Consider the following 23,391-nt stretch of genomic DNA (forward strand, 5'->3'; position numbering starts at 1 on the left):
TGAGGGCACTGCGAGAGGTGAAGGAGGTCTGTGTACCACACTCTTCTTGGCCAATCCGGGACTATTAATATGATTGGGCATGGTCTTGGCAAATCTCACTCAGAACCTGAGGAATCAATGGTATGGGAGGAAATGAGGTGGAGCAACCGGTTGCTTTACATAACTGAAACGCGTCCCCCAATGATCCCTGCATCGAATACATGAGGATGCAGAACGACGGGCAGTGTGCGTTACCTTGAATGGCAAAGAGGTCTATCTGAGGCATCCCCCCACAACTGGAAGATGTGAAGAACTACCTCTGGATGGCGACGACACGTCTGAAAAGTGCCAGCTGGGACTGTCCACACGTATGTTGAAAACTCCGGCCAAATGGTTTGCTACTATGCAAATCCAATGGTCCTGAGCCCAGGACCAAAGTCGTAGAGACTCTCTCCAGAGACGATACTACCCTACCCCGCCCTGTTTGTTGATGTACAACATCACAGTAGTCAAGACTTGAAACGACTGACCACAAATGGAAGGGAGGGATGGCCTCGAGAGCAGGACGTACTGCCCTTAACTCCAACAGATTGATGTGAAACATCTGTTCCACTGGAGACCAAAGACATTGGATCTCCAGAACCCCCAGATGCGCTCCCCACCCTAGAGTGGAAGCATCCGTTATCACTGTGGCCACCAGAGGAGGAGGGCAAAATCGTTTCACATATGTCAAGATGGCGTTAACATTTCACCACTGAAGATCCTCTGCAGCGTTCCTGGAGATCTTTATCGAATCTTTGAGATCTCCATTGTGTTGAAACCACTGCTTGCGGAGGCACCACTGGAGAGCCCTCATGTGCCAACGTGTGTGAGTGACCAGCAGAATACAGGAAGCAAACAAACCGAGCTGGAGTAGGACCTTTGACACTGGAACTACCGCTCCATTTGGAAACAGTGGAATCATAGCCTGAATGTCACGAATCCTTCGATTGGGGGTGGTGGGGGCATGATTTAATGGTTTGTCTAGTACTGCCCCTATGAACAGGAGGTGCTAAGAGGGCTTTAGATGAGATTTGCCAACATTCAACGAAAAGCCCAGGTTGAACATCAACAGGGTTGTCACCTACAAATGGTGCAGTGCTAACTTTGGAGACTTGGCTTTGAGCAGCCAATCGTCCAGGTAAGGGAATGCTGATACTCCCTTTCTTCGGAGATGTGCTGCAATCACTGCCATCATCTTCGTAAACAGTCAAGGTGTGGAAGTAAGACCAAAAGGAAGGACCACAAACTGGTAGTGCAGCAACCCTACCATGAACCAGAGATACTTCCTAGGCGACTGCAGAATGGGGTTGTGAAAATACACATCCTGCAAGTCGACAGAAACCACCCAGTCTTCCTTGTCTAGCGCCAGAAGCACCTAAGCTAGGGTCAGCATTTTGAACTTCTAAGATTTTGAAATGGTACATCAAACAGGAGGTCTAGGATGGGCCTCAAAAAACATCTTTCTTGGGGATCAGGAAATATCTTGAATAACATCCCTGACCTCTTTCTTGCTCCGGAACCAACTCCACTGTGCCCTTTAACAGCAGATTTTGTACCTCCTGGTGAAGCAACTGCAGGTGATCCTCTGAACAAAAAGTATGCTGGGGAGGGAAGGGAGGTGGAAACTCCAGAAAGGGAAGGGCATACCCATTTCCTACAATGCTTGACACCCATGAGTCTGATGTTATTGACTACCACTCTTGGAGAAAGTTAATTACCTTTTCAGCAGCATATGTTGCCGTAGGGGGAAGGTTAGAGAACTATGGCTGCTTTCCTGATCGGTTTCCAGCATAGGATGACGTGAAAGAGGAGCAAGGCTATTGGATGGCACCACGCTGCCTAAGTCTCCCGTGACCTCTGTGGGACGTATAAAGGGAGTTGACAAGACTGATGACCCTGAAACCGCTGCCTCCCATGAAAGGAGGAGCTGCGGCCAAACTCCCTAGACCTCTACGGCTTTACTTTCCTTGAACCTTTCCAATGCTGAGTCAGCCTTGTCTCCAAACAACCTGGATTCATCAAACGGGTGGTCCGTTAAGATAGACTGCACATCAGGGGAATACCCCAAACCCCTAAGCCATGCATGCTTTTTGGTCGCCACCTATATCCCCATGGCTATGGAAGCAGAATCTGCTGTATCTAGGCCCGATTGACTGACCTGCTTAGCCGCCACTTGACTATCCTGCAGTAATTCCTTAAAACGTTCCTGCACATCCTGCTGTAGTATGGGAACAACCTCCTTGGCCGAGTTCATTAGTGTATAGATAGATCTGCCCAACACACACATGTAGTGTTTACTGATTTTAATGCCATGCTACATGAGGAAAAGACCTTCTTAGCAGATTGTTCCATATGCTTTTATTCTCCATCTGCTGGAGTTGTAGGGAAGGAACCAGGAGCAGCCTTTGAAGAACAAGAAGCCTGGACAACTAGACTTTCAGGTGTTTGGTGCTGACTTCGAAATGGCGGGTCACCTGGCGAATCCCTATATCTCCTGGCAATTACTTTAGAAACACCTTGAGTAGTTACAAGTTTACGCCACAGATCCAGGACTGGCTCAGTCAATGCCTCATTAAATGGCAGCAGAGGCTCTGATACAGCAGATGAGGAGTGAAGAATTTCATTCAGGATGTTAGACTTCAACTCTGATATGGATAATGGCAAATCCAAACGTTCAGATGCCTTTCTGATCACTCCATGGTAACTAGTTACCTCCGGAGGTGGAATACCCCAGGTGATAATTCCCACTCCAGTAAGTATACAGTCCACTAGCCACCTCAGTACCTTCAAAGCCCTGAGAAGGAAATGGAATCTCTTTTTCCTCAAGGTCTTGTCGTACCTCTCTGTATTGTTGCTCCTCCAAGAGCCTCACGGCTTCCCTTCTAGACCTTAATCTAGATACCAGTCGCGGCTTTGATAGTGAGTGCGCCAAAGTCAAAGATGCCTTTTGTGGCGCCAGTGAAGCTGGAGCCGGGATATTACTCTGACAAGGAGTAGAATGACTCTACGCCAGACAACATCTATCCGATGTCACTATTGGCAGCATTATCACCTCCAAAGGTGATGGAGCCGTTGGCAAAAAGCCATTAAAAGGAGCCTGTTTATACAGTGCCAGGAAGCCTCCCAGATTAAAGGCCAAAGGACCTGTGGGGCCCGCAGGCTTACCAGCGGGGCCATGTTCTGTTGAAAATGCTAACCATAGCATTTAAAAAAACAGATGGATCTGTCCCAGTACCTAGGAAAAGTGGATACTCCTGCTGAGGCAGGGCCCAACTTCATTCCTGCTGTTCAATCTTCTGGTCTTGTGGAGTAATAGGAGAGAACTGCCCTGCAGGACTCGGAGACTATGCCGAGATCTCCACCAAAGACGGCACCATTGACATCTCAGGAGACTTTGGTTGTGGAGGTAATAAAGTGGGATCATCTCCTATGTCGACTGGCGCCAAGACTTAGAAGCCGGCGACAATAACCTTGGGCTAGCATCTCGGGAAGAGTGACGCCGAGAGCTGTGACGCCGTCGCTTCTTATGCGACCTCGAGGACCTGTGAGACGACAACTCCTCGAAGCCTTGATCTTCGGCGGCCTTGTTTCTTTTTTTAACCCTTGGCCAGGGACAGCTTTGCCTCCCTTTCTTTCAGTGCCTTTGGGTACATAGTCTGGCAGGAAAAGCATCTCCAGACGTCATGGTCGGAACTCAGGTACCAGAGACAATTTTCATGTGGGTCAGAGACAGACATATGACCTCCACACTCTTTACAAGGTTTAAAGCCTTTTTTGACAGAGACATTGTAACCCAAAGAAAACTCTGGAAAAAAAGATCCCTCGATACAGTATAACATCTGCAGAAGTAGAAAAACCGTTAGCGTCAAAGGTGTGGGAAAGAGGGAACTAACCTCAGGACGCTGGGCTCTGATGACGTGAGATGGAGTCACGTGCGGAGCCGTTCCATTGTGACGTCCTCGTCGATGTGGAGAGCTAGAAAGAAAAGATTTCCCTTGAATGCTAGCGCACTGGGAGTATTCAAAAGGTGGGGAATCCACAGGTAGATGTATCCAACAGCATTAGAACCCTCAAAAAGGAAATTTTGGTGGAATAGCACCTGTAGGAAAGTCACTCTTTTTGGCATGGTTACCCTCACTTTTTTGGCTGTTTCATCACTGGGATTCTGCTAACCAGGACACCAGTAATAGTGCTCTCTCCTTCCCATTTGGTTGCTTTGGTACGCTTCACACCCCACAATTGGCACACTGATGTACCTCTGTAAGTTCCTAGTATATGGTCCTGGGCTGCAGCATGTATTATGCCACCCATGGGAGCCCATGCAAACTAGGTCTACAGGCCTGCCATTGCAGCCCTCATGAAAAGATGCATGCACCCTTTCACGTCGGGTCACTGTAAGCCTCCACTATTGTAGGCCCTCCTAGACCAGAGAGTAGGATGCAGGTGCCTGCGTGTGAGGGCACCCCTGCATGATCAGAGGTGCCCCTATGAACTCCAGTTCCAATACACTGGACTTTGTCCAGCCATTTTACCAATTTACTGGCCACAGGTGGTCCAGCTACATAATGGTAACCCCGAACCTTGGCCTGTTTGGTATCAGGGTTTGCGGGCAGCCCACGCTGCTGCAGCCCCACAGACCGGTTTCTGCCCTCCTGCTGCTTGACCAGCTTAAGAAGGGGGAAGGCAGAACAAAGGATTTCCTGCGGGAGAGGGAGGCAACACCCTCTCCCTTGGAAATAGGTGTTCCATGGCTGGGGAGGGGTAGCCGCCCCATGCCATCTGCTTGCTTTGAAAGGCACATTTGGTGCTCTCCTTGCATAAGCCAGTTTGCACTAGTCCAGTGACCCCAGTTCCTGCTTTGGTGCAAAAGCACACAAAGCAAAGGTGAGTGACCACTCCCCTGTCCATCACCACCCCAGGGGTGATGCCCAGAGCTCCTACAGGAGGCCACTTGATCCTGCCATCTTGAAAACAAGGTGTGGAGAGGCCCCTGGAAGCATCTGGTTGGTCAGGACAGGTGACTGATGTAAGTGACCCCCTCTGATACGAGGTCACGCAGTAGAGTGATCAATCCCCTGGTAGGACTATTTAGGGATTCCCTTGCAGGTGGGTCTCCAGAATCGGCGTGCAAGACCCCACCAGGACTCCTATGGTGGGGTCTTCTGCTACTAGCCACCAGAACCGCACCTGGACTCTTCAAGAACCAAACAAGCTTGCAACTCCTGAGACAACCTCGTCTTGCAACATGGTTTCTCCAGCTCCTCCCAGCAACTGCAACATTTCCACAGCTGTACATACTCTGCGGCTGGCAAAACTTCAGTTGCGCCAAAGAAGCAAGAAGGAATCTCCCTTGGAATGAAGGAGTCACACCCCAGCATCCGCAGGCATCTAAGGCAACGACGACCCGCTGCTGGGATCTTCTGCCATCTGGCTCCAGGAAGAATCTCCAACACAGGTGGTGGTTTTGAGTGGTCCTCTACCTGCTGTCCAACTTGGAAGACTGTGAGCCCTTGCCTCTCCTAGCAGGACAGTACTCCTGTGCACTGTGACTCTTGCTGTACCAAAGGCTTGTTGACTTCTGCTCCAAGAGATCGTCAGTCTACAAGTAGCCCAGACTTCCAGCACTCCCACCTTGTAAGGACAGTCTCTCCTCTGCTGCTCCAGCGACGTGACACTCCTCTCCAGGTGTGCTGACTGGGCCTCACTGCAACTTACTGTGCCTGCTGCCAGTGGGTTGCCTGTGGTGGTTGTAACTGCTTCTGATGGCTTTCCCAACTGCTGAGGGACACTCTGACTCCCCTCCAAGGGCCGAGTCCCCTGGACCTTGCTGGTCCTCTTCAGCTCCGCAACTCTACTTTTGCACCAACTTGCATTTGCCAAGGCTTGTTGGTGATCCCCCTGACCACTAACCAACTGCGACCCGGCAACTGATGTGGGACATCATCTGCATGGCTCCAAGGACTTCCTGCAGCTCCTGGGGTCCAGAGATTATCTTCATCGTCCCTCGTTGACCTGGTTCTTCAGCCACAGAAGGATGGGTAGTGGCTCCTGCCCAGTCTGGACACTCCTGTGTAGACTGGACTCTGTCCCCTTCTTTCTCAGGTCCTCTTCTTCGGGAATCCACTGGGTTGCACAAACTGGTTCTGCTCTTGCAATCTTCCTCTCTTTTAGTCCTCTTGTTAGTCCTTGGGAAGACCTCTGCTATCTTGGTTGCTGTGGGGTCACTTAGGTACTCACCTCTTGGGATCCCGAGTTCTCCCTGGTCATCTTTAACTACTCCATGTCCTTGGGTATGGGACTTCACTTCACATTCCACTATTTTAGTATATGGTTTGTCCCCACTATAGGGCCCTAACACTTATTAACTACTTTTTTTTTGCAATGCTAATTCCTAAAAATGATATATATATATATATATGCACTTACCTCCAGCTGGGTGACTGCCTATAAATAATCCAGTTCGGTGCTACTATAATAAAGTACCTTTATTTTTGTAACACTGTCTGGTTCCTTTCAGGTGTGATAAGTTGCTGTGTGACTGTTGTGGTATTACAAATGCTTTACACTCCTCCTAGATCAGTCTCGGCTGCTCATCACAGCTACCACTAGAGAGCCCTGGTTTCCTAGACAATGTCTTTATTCACTAATAGGGGTTGCCTGGGCCTGGTATAAAGTGCAAACACCATAGGTGTCCACCACACACCAGGCCAGCTTCCTACAACACCCTACTTGCCAAAGATTCACAAAATGTTTAATATGTTGTCAGGAGCCACATTTTTTCCACACTGGAAATGGACTCAATATGCACTCTGCATATCATCAAATTGTTCTTGTTGGAAAATCCCTGCATTTTACTGCGTTTGTTTTGCCTAATAGGGTTTTTTCGTTTTGCAAAATGCAGTTCAGCCTTTCAGTTGCTGTTTTTCAGCAGAACATGTATTACCCCGAGGAGTAATGATATTTGGGAAAGATGAAGATCACATGTGCAAAGTGAAGGAGGTTCTCAAAGTTTGAATGAGGGTTTAAAGTTGAGAAGGGACAAGCGCTGTTCAGGAAGTAAAATATCTTGGAAGAGGAATGTGCTCATACCGGGGTTGCTGAGAGCTATTGAGGACGTTCAGTGACTGTGGATAGTAACTTTTAGCTTTTCTGGGGATGACAGTGTTCTGTGCTTAGCTGTTTGAAAAATGTACTGCCATTTTAGAACGCCTACAGATTAGCTGAGAGTATGAATCGCCTGATGGGTGAATGTCAAAGGTACTGTTGCTAGTAATGTTGTAGGGGACGCAATAACAATTTTGTGAACTTATCGCATACACCCCACAGTGTTACAGGTGTCAGGTCATGGGAGTTTGTAAATATATATATATTTTTTTTTAGAGATTCTGACAAAATTAATGAAAAATCAGTGTTGCTGACTAATAGAAACATGAGCATTAATAGGAAGGAAGGAAGGTGAAACGCCTGGTAATGGTCCTGAGTGGTCTGCAACCAGGGTTTCTCCCTCCAGAACTAAGCCAGCACAACAAATACACTAATCATCTACATCAGATGGAATGTAAGTGGGATAGGTCCAATAATAAGCGATATATCATACATAATTACATTGGGCCGTTTAATTCTTTAAAGCAAAGAGGTCCACACAGGGACTTCCTCTAGTAGACACATCTAACCTGCAGGGAAGCAGAGTGACTCCAGCAAAACTGTGGAAGGGGTAGGTGTTTGTCACATGCTTTTCAACTTATGCAAGGGGAGCACTAGTTTGGGTCAGACCAGGTGTGCACATGGACAGAGACACATAGGGACAGCACATAATAGCCCTGGGTAGACTAGACAGCCTGGAAGTAGTGCAAAGGAGCCTGTTCGCCCCTAACAGATGCAATTATTTCACTGCAGTTTAACTGGATCAGAGAGCTGGCCCAAAGACTCCATCATCAAAAAGTGTGCTAAATGTTGAAATGGACAGATCCCTACCTCCACTCGTGACCACATGAGCATCAAAGGTGGCAGAGGATTTTACACACTGGCTTGACAACTTGGAAGTGGTAGATATCCGAGATGCATGGAGGTAACAGAGAGCACTTCTTTTAAGTCCTGGGTCTATGACTTGCAGGTTCTCCTTGATCACAATTGATTACTAATGAAAATACAATAGGGAAGACCGCACCTTTACCAACATGCCAACTTTAGTGCGATGCGATGGAAGATCTAACCTTTTAGGATTCTCTGGTAGAAGCAGTGCTTAATTTGTGCTTATGGTGTCCGGTGCGGGGCATCAGCACTTATTTTTGAGGGCCGGTACTTATTTATTGCCTCAAGCATTTACTGCGAGCAAAAGACATATGGGAAGGACGGAGGAAGAGAAAAATGAAATGCGCCACAGTGTGAGAAAGCAGAAAGCTGCAAGAGTGAGCTGAAGGGGCAGGGAGTGGCTGTAAATGGATTGAAGAGGCCCGAGATGGCTTCAGGATTACGCTACTGCAGTATCCCGTGTTCTCACATATAATTGCAGGAGCGTACGTTTAGGAGAGCGGCTTTCAGCAATGGCAAGTTTTTATTTACAAATTAAGCACTGGGTAGAAGCAACATCCAATTCCTTCAGAAATTAAGGGGACAGCTGTTGATGCAATAGTCAAATAGGAAGCATTCAAGATGGTGGTCAGGGGTCACTGTATTGGCACAATAACAGAGGCAAACAATGTTAAAGGAGCTGCTCAACATGGATAATTCTCTGTATGAGTTGGAGGCGATATAGGCACCCACAAAAACAAGAGTTTGTGAACCCCAGGAAAAAAAATAATCTACCCTGGTTGAGAGACTGAAGTGCCTTGACTATAGGATGTACAAAGCCCACGTTCACTTGCAGGCTGAAAGATAGGGATGCTTAAACGTAATGCTAATCAAACCAAGTTCTGGGGACAGATACCATTCTGCAGATACAATACACATCCTAAGGCGGATGGTCCAAGAACAGGTCAGTACTAACATGGCCTTCCTGCATTGTTATCAAAGATTATAAAGGGCACTCTTAAAAGCCCAGAATCAGAAATATTAGCTTATCTAGATAGCCTGAATATGAAGAGGGTCAACAGGATGGCTGGGAGGCCAAATCACAAATGGGGAAATTAACATTACTGACCCAACGGTAAAACAACAGACATGAATGGCTTGCTGGTCGAATTCTACTTAACATATCGCACTGTGCTTGTACCCCAGTTTGAGTAGACTCCCTAATACTACTAATGGGGCATTGATGGTACCCATTCCCAAAGAGCACAAACCATTCTATAGATCCTCATATAGACCACTATCAAAGTTGTATCTTGACTACAAAATAGTGAATAAGGATTTGGTCCAGAGACTTGGATTATCGCATCGCTAATGCACCATGAACAAAACTGTTTCATACCTAGCAGGAACCCAACCGTCAATGTCAGATGCCTTATGAGAACAATGAAAGGAACGCTGGTAAACATTTGTCTAAGTGCCACTGTGCTGGATGCTAACTTAGAAGAAGCATTTGACACCCACAGCTGGAGATTGCTGTTTGCAATACTTAGACACACTGGTATGGGGAGGCGTTGAAAAAGCACAATACGCTCAGATCACAATCCCATGGCAAGAATTGAAACTGACATGAAATCTCTACTTTCTACTCTATATATCAAGGGTGTGGCAGGAATGCCCATTCTCCCAGTACTCTTCACCTTAAATATACAGCCCTTTTATGAGACCCTAGGGGCACAGCAATTATGCTGGGGAGGGTGGGTGGGTCAGGGGGTGGGGCGACATACAGATGATGGTGCTCTATGCTGAAATTATCTTATTTCTGGAAGACAGGGGGCAAGGGTTGGCAGCTATAGCTGGGCACCTTGAAGAGTCTGACATACTCTCTGGTCGAGGGACAAATCAGTCAACGGCATGTGCCTAACAGACCAAGATAGGCAGATGAGTCCTGAGGCATTGACCTGCTGGGACCTTACCAGGGGACAACCTCGTTCTAAGATTTGGAGGAAGGAATTCATTACAGAACTGATGACTTGATGTGGGAAATCTGCGAGTGAGGAGTGTAAAGGGCAGCACGGAATTTTGGCAGACTTTGAAGCTGTCAACGATGGGCAAAGTAGCTTTGACTAAAGTGGTGATCCTCCTTATGTTGCTTTATTACATTAGTAAATTACCCAAATGGGTGCCAGAGATCTGGTTTCAGGCAACTGCAGGCGATCCTGAGGGACTAAACCTGGGCAGGGAACCAGCACAGCTCTAAAGACCTTATAATTACCGCTGTCTGAAGGAGGGCTTGGATAACCAATCTCTAGCTACACTATCGGTGGCACCAGGTCCAAATAAATCTAGATGGGTGGATGAAGGACTTGCTCAGGAACTGGTGTGTTTGATAACTATGGCGTTGAAAGATGCACAGGAAGCACAACTCCTGAGCCCCAAGAGGTAAACAAGCACACTGAATGTTGCCAATAGTCCTGAGATGCTGGGCGAGATGTGTACAAATAATGGCATCCAGACCAAAACATGCACCTAAGATCCCTCTTGCAGGGTCTCCAAGAAAGACAGGCCATTTCAAAGTTCTGACGCACTGGACAGAGGCTGGGAAGCTCACGGTAGGTAACCTATACCAAGATGTTGAATTGATACCTGTAACTACATTGCCTAAACAGTCTGCCATCCCGAATTTTCCAACTATGTTGCTATCACTCATAGTACTAAGCATAGGTGGTGGAATTTCAACACCTTTCAGCTACCCATAAAGTCTTACAATTCATTTTCACAGTAGAGACAGGAGTAAACCAGTAATGCAGTTCTACAAATCACACCTATGAACGGCTCAACCTGAACTGGTATAGGACCAAGCTAAATGGAAGGGTAACCTGGGCAAACCCCTAAATGAGAGGGAATGGGAGCAGATATTCATGCATGTTAAGGCGGTCTCCAGAAATATACCATTTAAATATAATCAATTTAAATATCAACCTAAGACCTATATTTCCCCAAGGAGATTAAATCTAATACTAGGGAGGGAAGCCATTAACTGTCCTAGATGTAATTACCATGCATTTTTACTAGACTGTCTTGGTTTGCTCTGAAATACAAGTGTTTTAGATAACACCCAAGTCCGATGCCCAAGAAAGTGATTTATAGACAAATCTTGCATAGCAATGCATTGGAGAACTAAATCCCCTTCCCCTCCCCAACACTGGCTTGACAATTTGAGCCATGGAGTGAAGATGAAAGTAGACAGGCCCTGGCATTAAATGCAGAGGAAAAGAGGGGTCTCTTTAGAAGACCAAAGGCACACCTATGGGATAACATTCTGTGGAACACTGAGAATCCTAACCATAAAGATAAGGATGGAATGCGTGTGGAAACTAGACCGTAGAAGAAAGCCCCAGCCACTCCAGACACCACTCTCGTTTCTGATAAAGGCTCAGGAAACAGTCCCACAAACATATATTCAAGACATCCATGTGCCGCCCATAACAAAGGCATTAAAAAAAAAGTAAACTGACTCTCTCTCTCTCTCTCTCTATATATATATATATACACACATACATATACAAACACATACACACATATACATACACACACATGTAGAGCAGTAATCAAGGTAAACAATGGTAGGCAAGGATATGATCCTACCGTACTCGCCTTTTTCTCATCATCATCTGAGTCATGTTCATGCAAAAACACTAGCCTTGGTGCTTCTTCATGAAGATCAACTCTGCGAGCACAAACGTGCTGTTGCTGTTCCACATGAGTAGAGTTGACTATGGGCACTTTATGTGTTTCCAGCTTGGTATGCAGGATTTCCTTTGATGTTTGACAAGTTTCAGTGGAAGAAAGTGGTCTATCTCTTGATCGTGGATAAATTGCAGTATCATTAGGACTGAATTCTTTTGACGGTGGACAGCCTACAGCGTCAGCACACGAGATGTCCACTGATGTTAGATGAAGTGTAGTATCATTATATTTACTTTCCCATGATAACAGATGCCTTTCAGTATTGTTAGGTCTGCTATCTCCCAAAGTTTGATAAAGGTTGGTACTGCTAGAACAACTCATTTTACAAGAAGGATAGCCATCAGGGCCACTGTGTCTTCTGTCACTTGCTGTAGGATTAGATTTGTAATCACTATACAAGTTATCCTTTGATGTACTTTGAACTATGGAATTGCAATGGTTACTATCTCGAAGTCCCGATGTTTGAAAAACTGTGGTAACACTATTCATGCTATCCAGTGCTGATGGAAGACCAATGGAGCTCCTACAGACATTCTCATTTGATAAACAAACATCAGTGTCATTACAGCTGTTGTTCCTCAAGGTACGTATTTCAGTGTAGTTATGCAAACTCTTCCTTGCTGTTGAATAAAGTGTAGTGCCTGTACCTCTGTTGTTGTTTGATGAAGTAATATCTGTAGTATCCCTGAAGGTGCTATCTCTCGCATTGCTATAAACATCACCTCTCGATGCTGGATAAACTGCTGTAATGCTATTTTTGACCTTATCTGAGGCACGGTCAATATCTCTGTTTTCCTTGGCCATTCGATAAACTGCAGGATCACTATGTCTGCTCTGTCTTGGTCGTAAACCCGCAGTATTGTTGAGCCTGCTTTTCCTCGAAGGATAAGTGTCACTATTTCGGGACTTTGAGTAAAGCGGATTGCCGTCCTGTGATTCGAGGTATGACTCAATATTTACATGGTGACTATCTTCTGAGGAGGGACATGAATAAAGGTTTGTTTGCTGGCATTCCCCTGCTGTTCTAGAACCAGACACATTATTTGTAAGCAGTTTCGAGCTCCTGCTTTGACCGTTTTCATGCTCTTGCTGGTCACCACCTGAAAAATACCCAAAACTCCTGGAACTGCTACTCACTGGCTGGCTCAATTCGATTCTCTGGTGTGGCGGGCATTCTTCCCCTAGGACTGATGCTGTTTTCACTCGACTGGTGTTAGAGTTCCCAATAGCATCCTGGAGAGCCCTCATGAACAATTCAGGACAACCCTGATTACTTCGACTTCTCGTGCTTCTTCTTCTCTCAAGTGAAGAAGTTTCTTGCACGCTCTCTTTATCCACAACCTTTGGAAGGCGACTGCTGCTGCTGTCCATATTAACGCATGAGACATTTCCATGTTTTACCTAACGTGAAGGAAAAGAAAGACGTTTGTGTGCCTCTTTAACTGAATTGGCAAAACACAACTATAGAATATACAGGAACATCAAGGGAGAACGAAAATGCAATGCTCCAATTCACAGGCACATGTAATGTAATTTACAATTTGTAATACATACAATCTACCAGTGACACAAAATTCACTGATTAATGTACTTTAAAAAGTGACATGAATGTTGTTTGTAAGAAGAGTTTAATTTGCCTTTATTTTACAGCACAACCGCAGAAGTGTTTTTACTAATTAGAAATTAATGCTTACTTCGGATGTTTCAGTTGGAATAACTAGGCCTCAATGTCACGGATCTTGAAAGTTTGGGAAAATCTGTCAGGGACTCAAGCTGATTTCAGGACAAGATAAGGCAAGAGGGAGTTGGTTGCCCTCTGCATGAATACGGTCATCTCAGAGAATAAGTTATATATGAAAAAGAGAGGACCTGAGGGCTGGGAAGAAAGAAGTACAGAACCGGAGGACTAAAGCAGGTTGGAACAGGCAGTAAATATGGAATTGGTAGGTCTGCAGGGGAATCTATAAGGATATCTAAACCACGGGAAGGTTAAGCAAGGAAACGATAAGCAAACTATAGAAATGATAGTTTGTCAGCTCCTCAGAAGTGATCTTTCTATGAGGTGAAAAGATCTTACTAGATGGCAAGGAGCAGATTAATCTCTCAGAGTTCAGGGGGACCCCCCCAGCAGCGCCTATCGAGAAGGAGCGCTTGGTGGTTCTCTTCCTCAAAGACACAAGCCTTGGAGTTTGTCACTCTTGGAAGCAATGACAATCAATGAATAATACAACACACAAGAAGACAAAGGGGAACAGTAGAAAGTACAAAGAAACGGGATTTGGGCTCAGAGAAAATCTGCACTCAAATAAGTTTCTATGAATACAGGAAATCTGCACACTATCTAGGAAAGGGCAAGAGTATGTAGTCATACCAGGAACACAGAGTACAAGTTAAGGAATCTGCATATGTAAGACAGGTCTTCATGTGTGCAGTCAGAACTAGAACAAGGCAAACACTGGAACAAACACAGGAAGAACAAGACACAGGCAAGAGACACAAATAACTATTCAGAATAGGAACATGGAATCAAATAACAATGAAAAACGAAATCAAAATGCAAGCCTAGAGTATGGCAGCAGGATCAAATAGGGAGAAAGGAGGTTCAGCAGCAAGGTCAGTTGTGAGTCACTGCAGTGAGGGTTTACAGGGCTGAAATAGCAGGAGGCTCGGGGAAGAAGCATAAGAGGAGTCAACTAAGTGCAATGAACCAGGAAGCCACTAATGTATAGCTGGGATTTGGAAAGGGGAAGACTAGGGAAACCAGAAGACACAAGATATACACAGGAAAGCCAGGAATGGAGTACGGGTCGGAGCCAAGAGTCAGAAAAGTCCAGAATGCAGATGGAAAGTAGTCATACAGGCTGTAGGATTCGGGAATCAAGTTAATGAATAGAACATCGCCACCAGAATGTTACTGGGCAGGGATTAGAGAAAGAAAGGACTACAGTGACCATGATGCATCAGGATGGTGGTGCAGACACCTGGATTAGAGTAAAAAAGTGGATCTGGGAATGCAAGGTCTAGAAGTGTATATAATCATTTTAATGTAAAATGGTATGAACCGAGAGGGGTTTATGGAACGCCACCAAGTGGCCGGATGGTAAATCCTAACAAAGACAAGGCCATAGCCAGCTTGCATTGACATCTAGTCTGAAAAAATCTGCAATTTTATCCTACAATGAACAAGGCTTTCTACGTTCATACGTCTGTGATTATCTATTTTAGAAAAATCAGCAAAACAGAGGCTCTCTTTACTGTGTTTCTGTGAAAATGAAATACAAATGTATTAATGTGCCTTCCTCATGTGAAAACTATGCCTGAGATTTCTTTCCGCTCTCAACTGCAAGTTCTTTATCTCGAGGCTCTTGCATAAACCATTCATTGCTTGTATTTGAATTAAATGAAATGCACAGCCACCTCCTCTTTTATCCATATTTTGAATATTACTCTGCAACAAAGTAGGTGTTTCTAATTGTTTCATATTTCATGCGTCATGTGAATGTGAATAGTGTTTGGTGCTTTTACATGTACCTTTTTTATTCAAGACCTATTATGTCATTTTACACAATGCAAAGTGTGTGACTTTTTTGTCTGGAACACTACAAAATATGCTGCATTTTGACAATGTGGCAAACATTTTTGCACTTGCTTAGGGAGCAGACTAAGCCACTCTGTTCCTTGATTTATGTTTAGATTTTCTATCAATTTTGAACTGAGCAGTGTCTATGCTAGCCTAATTATTTAAGAGCTTTCTGTGCACTCTGAAGGCAGATTATGTCAGACTCTTGCTGAACTATAAAACGATTATGGCTGGTTGCTTACTTCGGATGTAGACCGTATGCCGATTGTCTAGCAAGATTTGATTCCCAGTCCCACTCCACTTCTCTCGCAACCACCTAAAGTGTATACGGCAGGTTATTAATCAGTTTCTTATATATGAGGGAAATCGCTTTGCGGGGCATAGGGTCGTCTAACTATCGATCCTCTAGGGATGAGGATTCAGGAACATCCTCTCACTTGGGTAGTACTAAGTGTATGCCTAATCTGCAGGTAGCAAAAAGTATCGGTGGGGGCTAGCTGGTATTCTCCCTCTAAATCTACAAAGGAAACAATGCCTCTGTGCTCCAAAAGATCCCCCACCCTAGACAGGCCTATTATATCCCACTTTGCAAATCCAGGTTCCTCCCATCCCAGAGAGGCGTCCCAATCTCGGTCTCTATCACCCTGAAGTAAGTCGCAGGGACCGGATAAGGTGAATTGTGTAAGGCATTGAGAAAACAAGGCAGGGCCATCATCTTTAAGAGAATTGCCCTGCCTAGAAGAGATAGTGGTAAGGACCGCCCGGAGCTGGACATCTTGCTTTAAACCCGTCAGCAGTGGCAGTAGATTCTTGCTATAGAACAATTCTGGGTCAGTGTTAACATGGATACCAACATAGCGAAGTCCAGCGCTAGCGACCCTAATCTCACAAGCCAGAGGCAATCTTGGCATCTGTCCACTCAGGATATAGATTAGGGATTTTGGCCTGAATACTGACCAAACTGGGTAAGAATGCGCATTTTTCTATCTAGGGTGAGGGCAGGATCTGCACATAGAGCACAAAGTCATCTGTATAAAGCGATAATCTATCTTCCCAGCATTCAGTCCACCGGTTTCCTCTAATCAACGGATCTCCCCTTATCTAGGCTGCAAGGGGTTCCAGAATGAGTGGAAAAATTAAGGGCAAAATTGGGCACACCTACCGAGTACCATGTTGGAGTTTAAACACCTGGGAGATCCCCCCCCCCCATTCTAATAACCGTAACACGCACTAAGGGTTCGGTATAGAGAAGGTGTATCCACGCAATATAGCGCGGGCCAAAACCCATTCTGGCCAAAACTTAGGAAGATGGCCATTTGATCGTGTTGAATTCCATTCAGCGTTAAGAGAGTGCAAGAGCATCTTTCCTCAACCTGTTCACTTGGCCCAGTGCTCCATGCAGGCGCTGAAGATTATGTGCAGTACTGCACCCTGGCATAAAACCACACTGATCTGGGTGAACCAGTGTTTAAATAATCGGTATGAGACAATTTGCCAGTGCCTTGGCTAAGGTTTTAATTTGGCATTGAGGAGAGCGATGGGCCTGAAAGATGCGCAGCGCTTTGGTAGTTTACCCTCTTTGCGTAGGACTACAACACAGGCCAGCCTTTGGTCCTCGAGGAGAAGGCCATTGTCCCGGCCCTCTTTATACATCCGCCACAGGTGGGGGGGTGAGCTGGGGTGCTGTTAGCTCATAAAGTTCTATGGAGACCCCGCTGTGGCCCATAACGGGGCATGGGACATGCTACTTCTTAAATCTACTTGTCCTGTTAAAAAAAAAAAAAAAAAAAAAAAAAACTTGACCCTGTGGTGACATTTGAGAGCTTGGATTATGCCAGGTCTACTTCTGCAGGGCTTGAATACTTGCAATTTAAATCCCTACGATCGCAATTTCCTGATTTTGCCACTTTTCAGCAGATCTATGTACTGGGGCTGGAGGAAGCATTAAGCAATAGTTCTAGGGCTGGAATGCCTTTGATTCGGCAAACCTACTAACTTGCATGTTTTAAGGATTTTCACCAGCTCTTCTCTAATCTTTTCCGTAATTAGAAAGGTTGGAAATTTACTCCTGACAATGGCAGAAGTAGAAGTTCTTCCAGGGTTGTGGAAAAAGTGGTTGGAGGGAAAGTAAACTTGTAAACGCCCATCAGATTTTCACATGAACACAGCTACACATGCATATTTGCTCGTGCTAAAATACAGTTCACAAATATTTCCTAGGAGTACGATTTCCTGGTCTACTTCTGTAAGTTCTTGTGAATTCATGAAAGCCACTAATTCAAAGACATATACCATGGGTGCACTTTTGTGACTTTCGTTAAGAACTGGGCCTCTAATTAGGTCTGGCGTTAAGACATTTTGTTTTTATAAAACGTCTATTTCTCTCTCTGTCAGCTGGCTTTCATGTCAGTGACCCCCTTCTGCTCTTCCACAAGGAGCATATTGGCACATAAAGTAGTTTAGTTCAGTACCAGGATTTACTGGGGCAATCAGTGGTGTAATGAAACTGAAGGGGGTGCCCTGCAAAGAACATGGAGTTCGAGCAACCTCCTCCCCTGGCCGCCCCACACACCAGCCTGACTCAAGACAGTTGCTGTGCTGAGAGGGCCCAACTAGAGGGGGGCTACAGGGCCTTTGTTACGCCACTGGTCTCAGTGTGTGCATTTTGAGACCAAAAAATGTTGTTTCCTTGTTGCCAGTGTTTGCTACAATGGTGAGGAACTGGCAGCTCCCACATCAATAAAGTGTTACAAAAGCCATGTCACAACAAGACACGCACTGACAAAACCAAAAGACTTAAAAATAAAAAATAAGTCGGATTGATTGGCTTTGCCAGTGCTTGTTTACTTTCATGCTTCTCATAATCTTGTTGAAAAGGGGTACAGTGATTTTCCACGACGCTTCAAAGAAATAGCACCTAAAATTTCATAGCAGTGAAACATTTTTTTTTCTACTTGCATTTTTCCCCTGAATATTTTATTTTGAAAGCAAATAATCATCACTCTTGCTTAAGAGCTTCTGCAAACATTTGCATCTAATCACAGAGCATTCTGGTAGCATTATACTTAGCCTCATATAGTTAAACTTTGCAAACATGTGTACACCTTTTTTTTTTTTTTTTAACTGGAACCGACGTCAGTAGTGCAGTGTGTCCTGAAAACGTTTATTTACATCGCTCACCCTAATAATGAAGGCTTTTTATTAATGAACCATAAATACAAGTTCAAACAGCATTAACATGTGGACACATTACATCAACTGCAGACAGTTCCCTTGTCTGTAAGCTGGCAGCCAAAGAGTTTGTGCTGCAGGTGTGGTTAGGCCTACTTGTCCCAAGGACAAAATAAACATGAAAACTTGTTGCCCTTGACCCCAAACAATATGTTACCGGCGTCTGGCAATAGGAATTCACACCCCTGGTTTCTAGGAGTTGGTTAACTTCATTTGTGAGGACAGGGAGCTGTGGATCAGCCAGGAATGCTTGAGAGTCTTCCGCCGTAGTGGTCACAGCCGCTCAGTATATATGGGTGTAATAGGAAGAGAAAGTGTCCGCCACTTCCTGTCTCTTCACGCCTACAGTCCTCAGTTTGTATTTCTACCATCCAGCTTCATGCCCGCTCATTGTCAAGCCATGCAATCTGTCTCCCATCCTAGTCCCCAACCTCAAAGTCCACGCTGTGTTGTCCTATTGCTTCACCTTGCCAGCCTCTGGAGCTATATCCCTATACTCTTGCTGCTAAAGTTCTAGGATGGGTCTGACTTACCCAGCGCCCCAATCTAGTAGGTTGTTCTCTAGGTCTGAGGGTCTCACGCTCAAACGCCTCAATTTTAGCCCTGGTATCTTTTTTGTGTCCCGCTATCAATGAAAGGCCCTGTCCTTTAATGACTGTTTGATAGGCTTCCCATAAGGTTAATACAAAGTCCACTGAGGACTCGTTTTCCTTAAAATATTGATCTGTGTCCTCCAGGAGGTCCTCTCTGATCCTGGGATCTTAAAGTACCATGGGTTACGCATGATACCGCAGTATTTATGTTTGGTGTAAGACTCAGATGGAGCATGCCGGAGAGTGGTCAGTGATACTTCTGGGCAAATTACATACTTCTCAAAATCTCAGAAATAGTTAGTTAGCTAGAGTGAGGATATAATTAACACGTGATAAACTACTATGAACCCCCAGAGTGAAAAGTAAAGTGTTGTGATGTAGGACTGAGGGTCCGCCACACATCAACCAGACCATGGACTGATACGCAGAACATAAGTTGACTCCACGAGGAAGTAGCCTGCTGTGGGGGCCATCAGTCCTTTTCGTTACTAACGGCCCAATTCAGATCCTGGTGAAGGGAATACTTTGTCACAAATGTGACGGGTATCCCGTCCACCGTATTCCGATCCCATTATATCCTATGGGGATTGTGATAAGGCGAATGGGATATACGTCACATTTGCGACGGAGCATTCCCTCTGCCAGGATCTAAATCAGGCCCAAAGTGTAATTCTGAAATCTTCTACCAGCAGTAGTGCCCCCATCAGGTAGGATCAGCAGGGCAGAGCTCAAATCTGGAAGAAGGATATCATGGAGTTGCAGTAGGACACAGAATGATACAATATTGACAGAGAAGCCCTCCCAGGTCAGAGTTAGTGCCACATATCGCAGCCCCCCCACACTCCCTATCCGTCCATGTGTGGTCATTAGTAAGCGGGAACTACTTTCTGATCAGGATCCCCCGTCTCCTGGAAATAGCAGCATAACCCGCGTGGGCAACCATTTTGTATCTGCACACCTATCTAGAGCCCTACAGGTACTGCCCATTAGATGCACCTCCTGTTGGAGGATGACATCCGGGAATATTTCTTTGCGAGTGGCCCTCTAAATCCTCCAACCTCGCCCCCAAGGCTGAGTCGCTCCTGGAGGGTTGTTGTTTTGACTCAGAGGGTGGAAAGCAAGTCTTCTGCCTTCTTCATCCGGCTCCCATGTTACGTAGGTTTCTGTAGCGACGGACTCCATTTTCACCTCCAATTCGCCACAAACACCCTGCTGTGCTGTCATGAGGTCCTTAAGGGTAAGACCATCATCCCTGAATGTTGCACCACTTGGCCAGATCCCCAGCTCCTCCTCCACGGTCACCTCAGTCTGGCCCTTCGGTAAGGTGAATTTATCCAGCTTCGCCTGAAGCGCTTTTTGTGCATTCTTGTCTCATGTCGTGGTCTACAATTGTGGAGATCTCCGGGGGGCTTGTGGAAGCCCAGAGGCCTGGCAGTTCGGGCTGGACTGTTCCAATGGGGACCAGGGTCAAGACTGATTTGCATATGGCTGGGTCCAAACAGGGGTGGCATGGTGAGCAAAAGAACGATGGATTAAACCCAGATCTGAGACTGAGTGTTTGAAAGGTTTCAACACGCCATCCATCATCCTTTTGTGTTGCTAAAGGAGCTCCGAGATAATCATCGCTGCCAGCCATGTGGCACAAACTAAAGCACGTGCCCTAGTGTGGCCTGTCAGTTTTCTCTCCAGTCATCCCCACCCCCACCAATAGTCTGTGTAGGCTAGGGACTCCATCCCCAACACACGTGGATGTCTCGTACGAAATCACAGTTACTGTTCCATCTGGGACTCGTAGTGACGGACAGGCAAGCAAATGTCTCAGTGGTGACATAGGCAGAAGAGGCAGCCCCTGGGCCGCACTCCATTATGGCACTCTGTGGGTAGATTGGATTCTCGGGTGTCTAAAAGCACAACAGGCAGTGCCCCCCCGCCCCTTCCCCCCCAGCAGCCGGGCAGTGAATGACAATCCCTCCTCAGATGTAAGCCAGGCCACAGTTTGCGGCTCCCTCTCCAGCACTGCCATGCCAATCCTCCCCACTACCTCTTCACAGTCAGCTGGCACCAGCAGGCCAGTCCTCCAGCTCAACTGCAATGTTAGGCCCCCGACAGGCTCAAGCACTCGATGGGGATCAGGATGCACCCCAGCTCAGGGATTACCACTCTGAGGCCTCAGCCCCCCTCCCCCCCACTCCTCAAGGCACGCATGTAGCAAGTGTCAGATGCAGAGGAGTATTCAGGTACGCAGACAGGTGGGCGAGTGATCACTGACTACCGCACTCTGTAGGCATTTATGTCCGTGCCTGGAGTGCGTCACGTTCCAGTCCGCCACTGGGTCAGAAGGCTACAAAACATCACTTCTAGGGTGGCCCCTGCCTGGGCAAGGCCTCACTGCTTCCTTCAATATTCCACCTCCCTAAGCAGCTAATGCCGTGGTCCCTGGGTAAGACCCTCCTTCACATTCAAGTAAGTAAGCAACCTCCTCTCAGGCCACCCACATTCGCTTAGTCGTGCTCAAATGATGCAGTCTCTGCTCTGGAGAGGGTGAAAGTGCAGGGTTGTCTGGGGCAAGCTTGCTTACGCAAATAGTCCAAAAGGCTGCTGCAGCCCCACTACACATTGTGTTTCTCTCGGCAGCTGCCCCATGCCACTGATAGCAATGTGGCGGTTCAGCTATGTCGACACACTGCACCCCGCAGTGAATGAAAGAAACATATTGCAGCACAAATGGAGGAATGTCTGGTATCCTCACTATAAGTAGCTGCCAAGAGACAGGCTTACTAGCGCAGGGGACGGATGATGTAGAGGGTATTGGGGGTTAAACGCGGGTGGATTATGGGAGCTGCTCTAAAAAGTATCCATCTTGTCAGGCTATTGGTCACACCCCTATCTTGTGAAGGTTTTATTAACTGGTCCTAAGGCTGAGTCTTATGAAGACCTTACTAAGACAGCCCCAATCTCTCGCATCACCCTGCTATTTTTTTTTAATTCGAGCATCAACACCAATTAATCATAAAAAAAGATAAAATGCAATGATGATTTGGCCTCACTTCACACTCTCCCTTTTCTTTTTATTCCTGTATACCCTGTCTAGATTAATCATGAGCACACATCCACAGAAAGAAGATAACGGGCAAGGCAATGAAAAGACAACAGTCATAAGGATCATAAGTACAGGAGTTCATGTAAAGGGATGCAGCTACTAAAGTAATGACTAGCTTTCCTCAGAAACAAGCGTTCATATGTATTGTTCTTATGCCTCAGACCACTCATTTATTTATGTTTCCCCTCCACCTCCCCATTGCCTCCCAACCTCACCTGCATTTGCAATTTTGTTCCCTTAATGAAATGGCCTTGGGTTTTGATGGAAGACATTTGTTAGTCCTCTAGGAACAGAAATATGCAGAGCACTAAACGTCTAGAAAACGGCCTTTTAAGTGTGTCTAAAGCAGTTGTTTGGAAATTCAGAAGTCCTCAGACCTATTAGGAAACAAATTCAAGACTTTTTATGATGAACATTTTAGGGGGCTTTCACCTAAAAGAAGATCGTGAAAAACATGGGCAAGAACAGTCATATAGTCAGAAACCACTTTGGCCTATAAGCAGAAGTGGCTACTTCTAGTAAGGTTGCTTTCCGATACAGCTGCTTCAGTAAAGTATTACTTTTATGAAAATAGCTTTGACTTTCAATGACAGTGAGAGTGTAAAACAAAGAAAAATAAAATAAAATCTGAGGCATGGTTAAAAGGGGATCTCAGAAGAAATTCTTCAGTAAGGCACTACTGAGCAAGATCTTCCTTGAGAGAAGTGAAAATTTGCCAACTAAAAGAGGTAGGGATGTACTTATTTCTCTTGGCACACATTTTGGATTGATACTTTGCTGCCTACACCAGATGCAAAACATTGTCTATTAAAAAAGAAGGATGTCCTAGTGAAAGACATTAGACACTTGACCACCATGCTCAAGGGTGGGAAGTAAAGGTGGAGACTCTTACCCTAGAGAGAAGATGCAGGCTACACGGAAAGCTTTTGCGTAGTCTCTTCAAAACATGAAGGCGATCTGGAAACCACTATTGTCATATCCATTTTGGTGCTTTAAGAATTCTCCTGGCCTTTGAACATGTTGTTTTATTTAAGCTATTGGTTTTATCAATGTCAGTGAAAAAGAGCAGAGAAAATGTAATGACACTGTCCTACGTCTGTGGCTTGTGG

General features: G+C 45.7%; 1 protein-coding gene across 1 annotated transcript in view; it reads right to left on the reverse strand.

Annotated features, from left to right (window-relative positions):
- Nucleotides 1-23,391, reverse strand: part of LOC138259583 (uncharacterized) — a 263,081-nt gene that overhangs the window by 15,699 nt on the left and 223,991 nt on the right. The window contains exons 4-5 of the mRNA XM_069207417.1: nt 11,677-13,179; nt 2,180-2,335 (exon numbers count right to left, since the gene is read on the reverse strand). Of these exons, the coding sequence (XP_069063518.1) occupies nt 2,180-2,335; nt 11,677-13,179 (1,659 nt within the window). The remainder of the gene's footprint in view (nt 1-2,179; nt 2,336-11,676; nt 13,180-23,391) is intronic.

This window comes from Pleurodeles waltl, chromosome 9 (assembly GCF_031143425.1).
Source record: "Pleurodeles waltl isolate 20211129_DDA chromosome 9, aPleWal1.hap1.20221129, whole genome shotgun sequence".
Taxonomy (NCBI): domain Eukaryota; kingdom Metazoa; phylum Chordata; class Amphibia; order Caudata; family Salamandridae; genus Pleurodeles; species Pleurodeles waltl.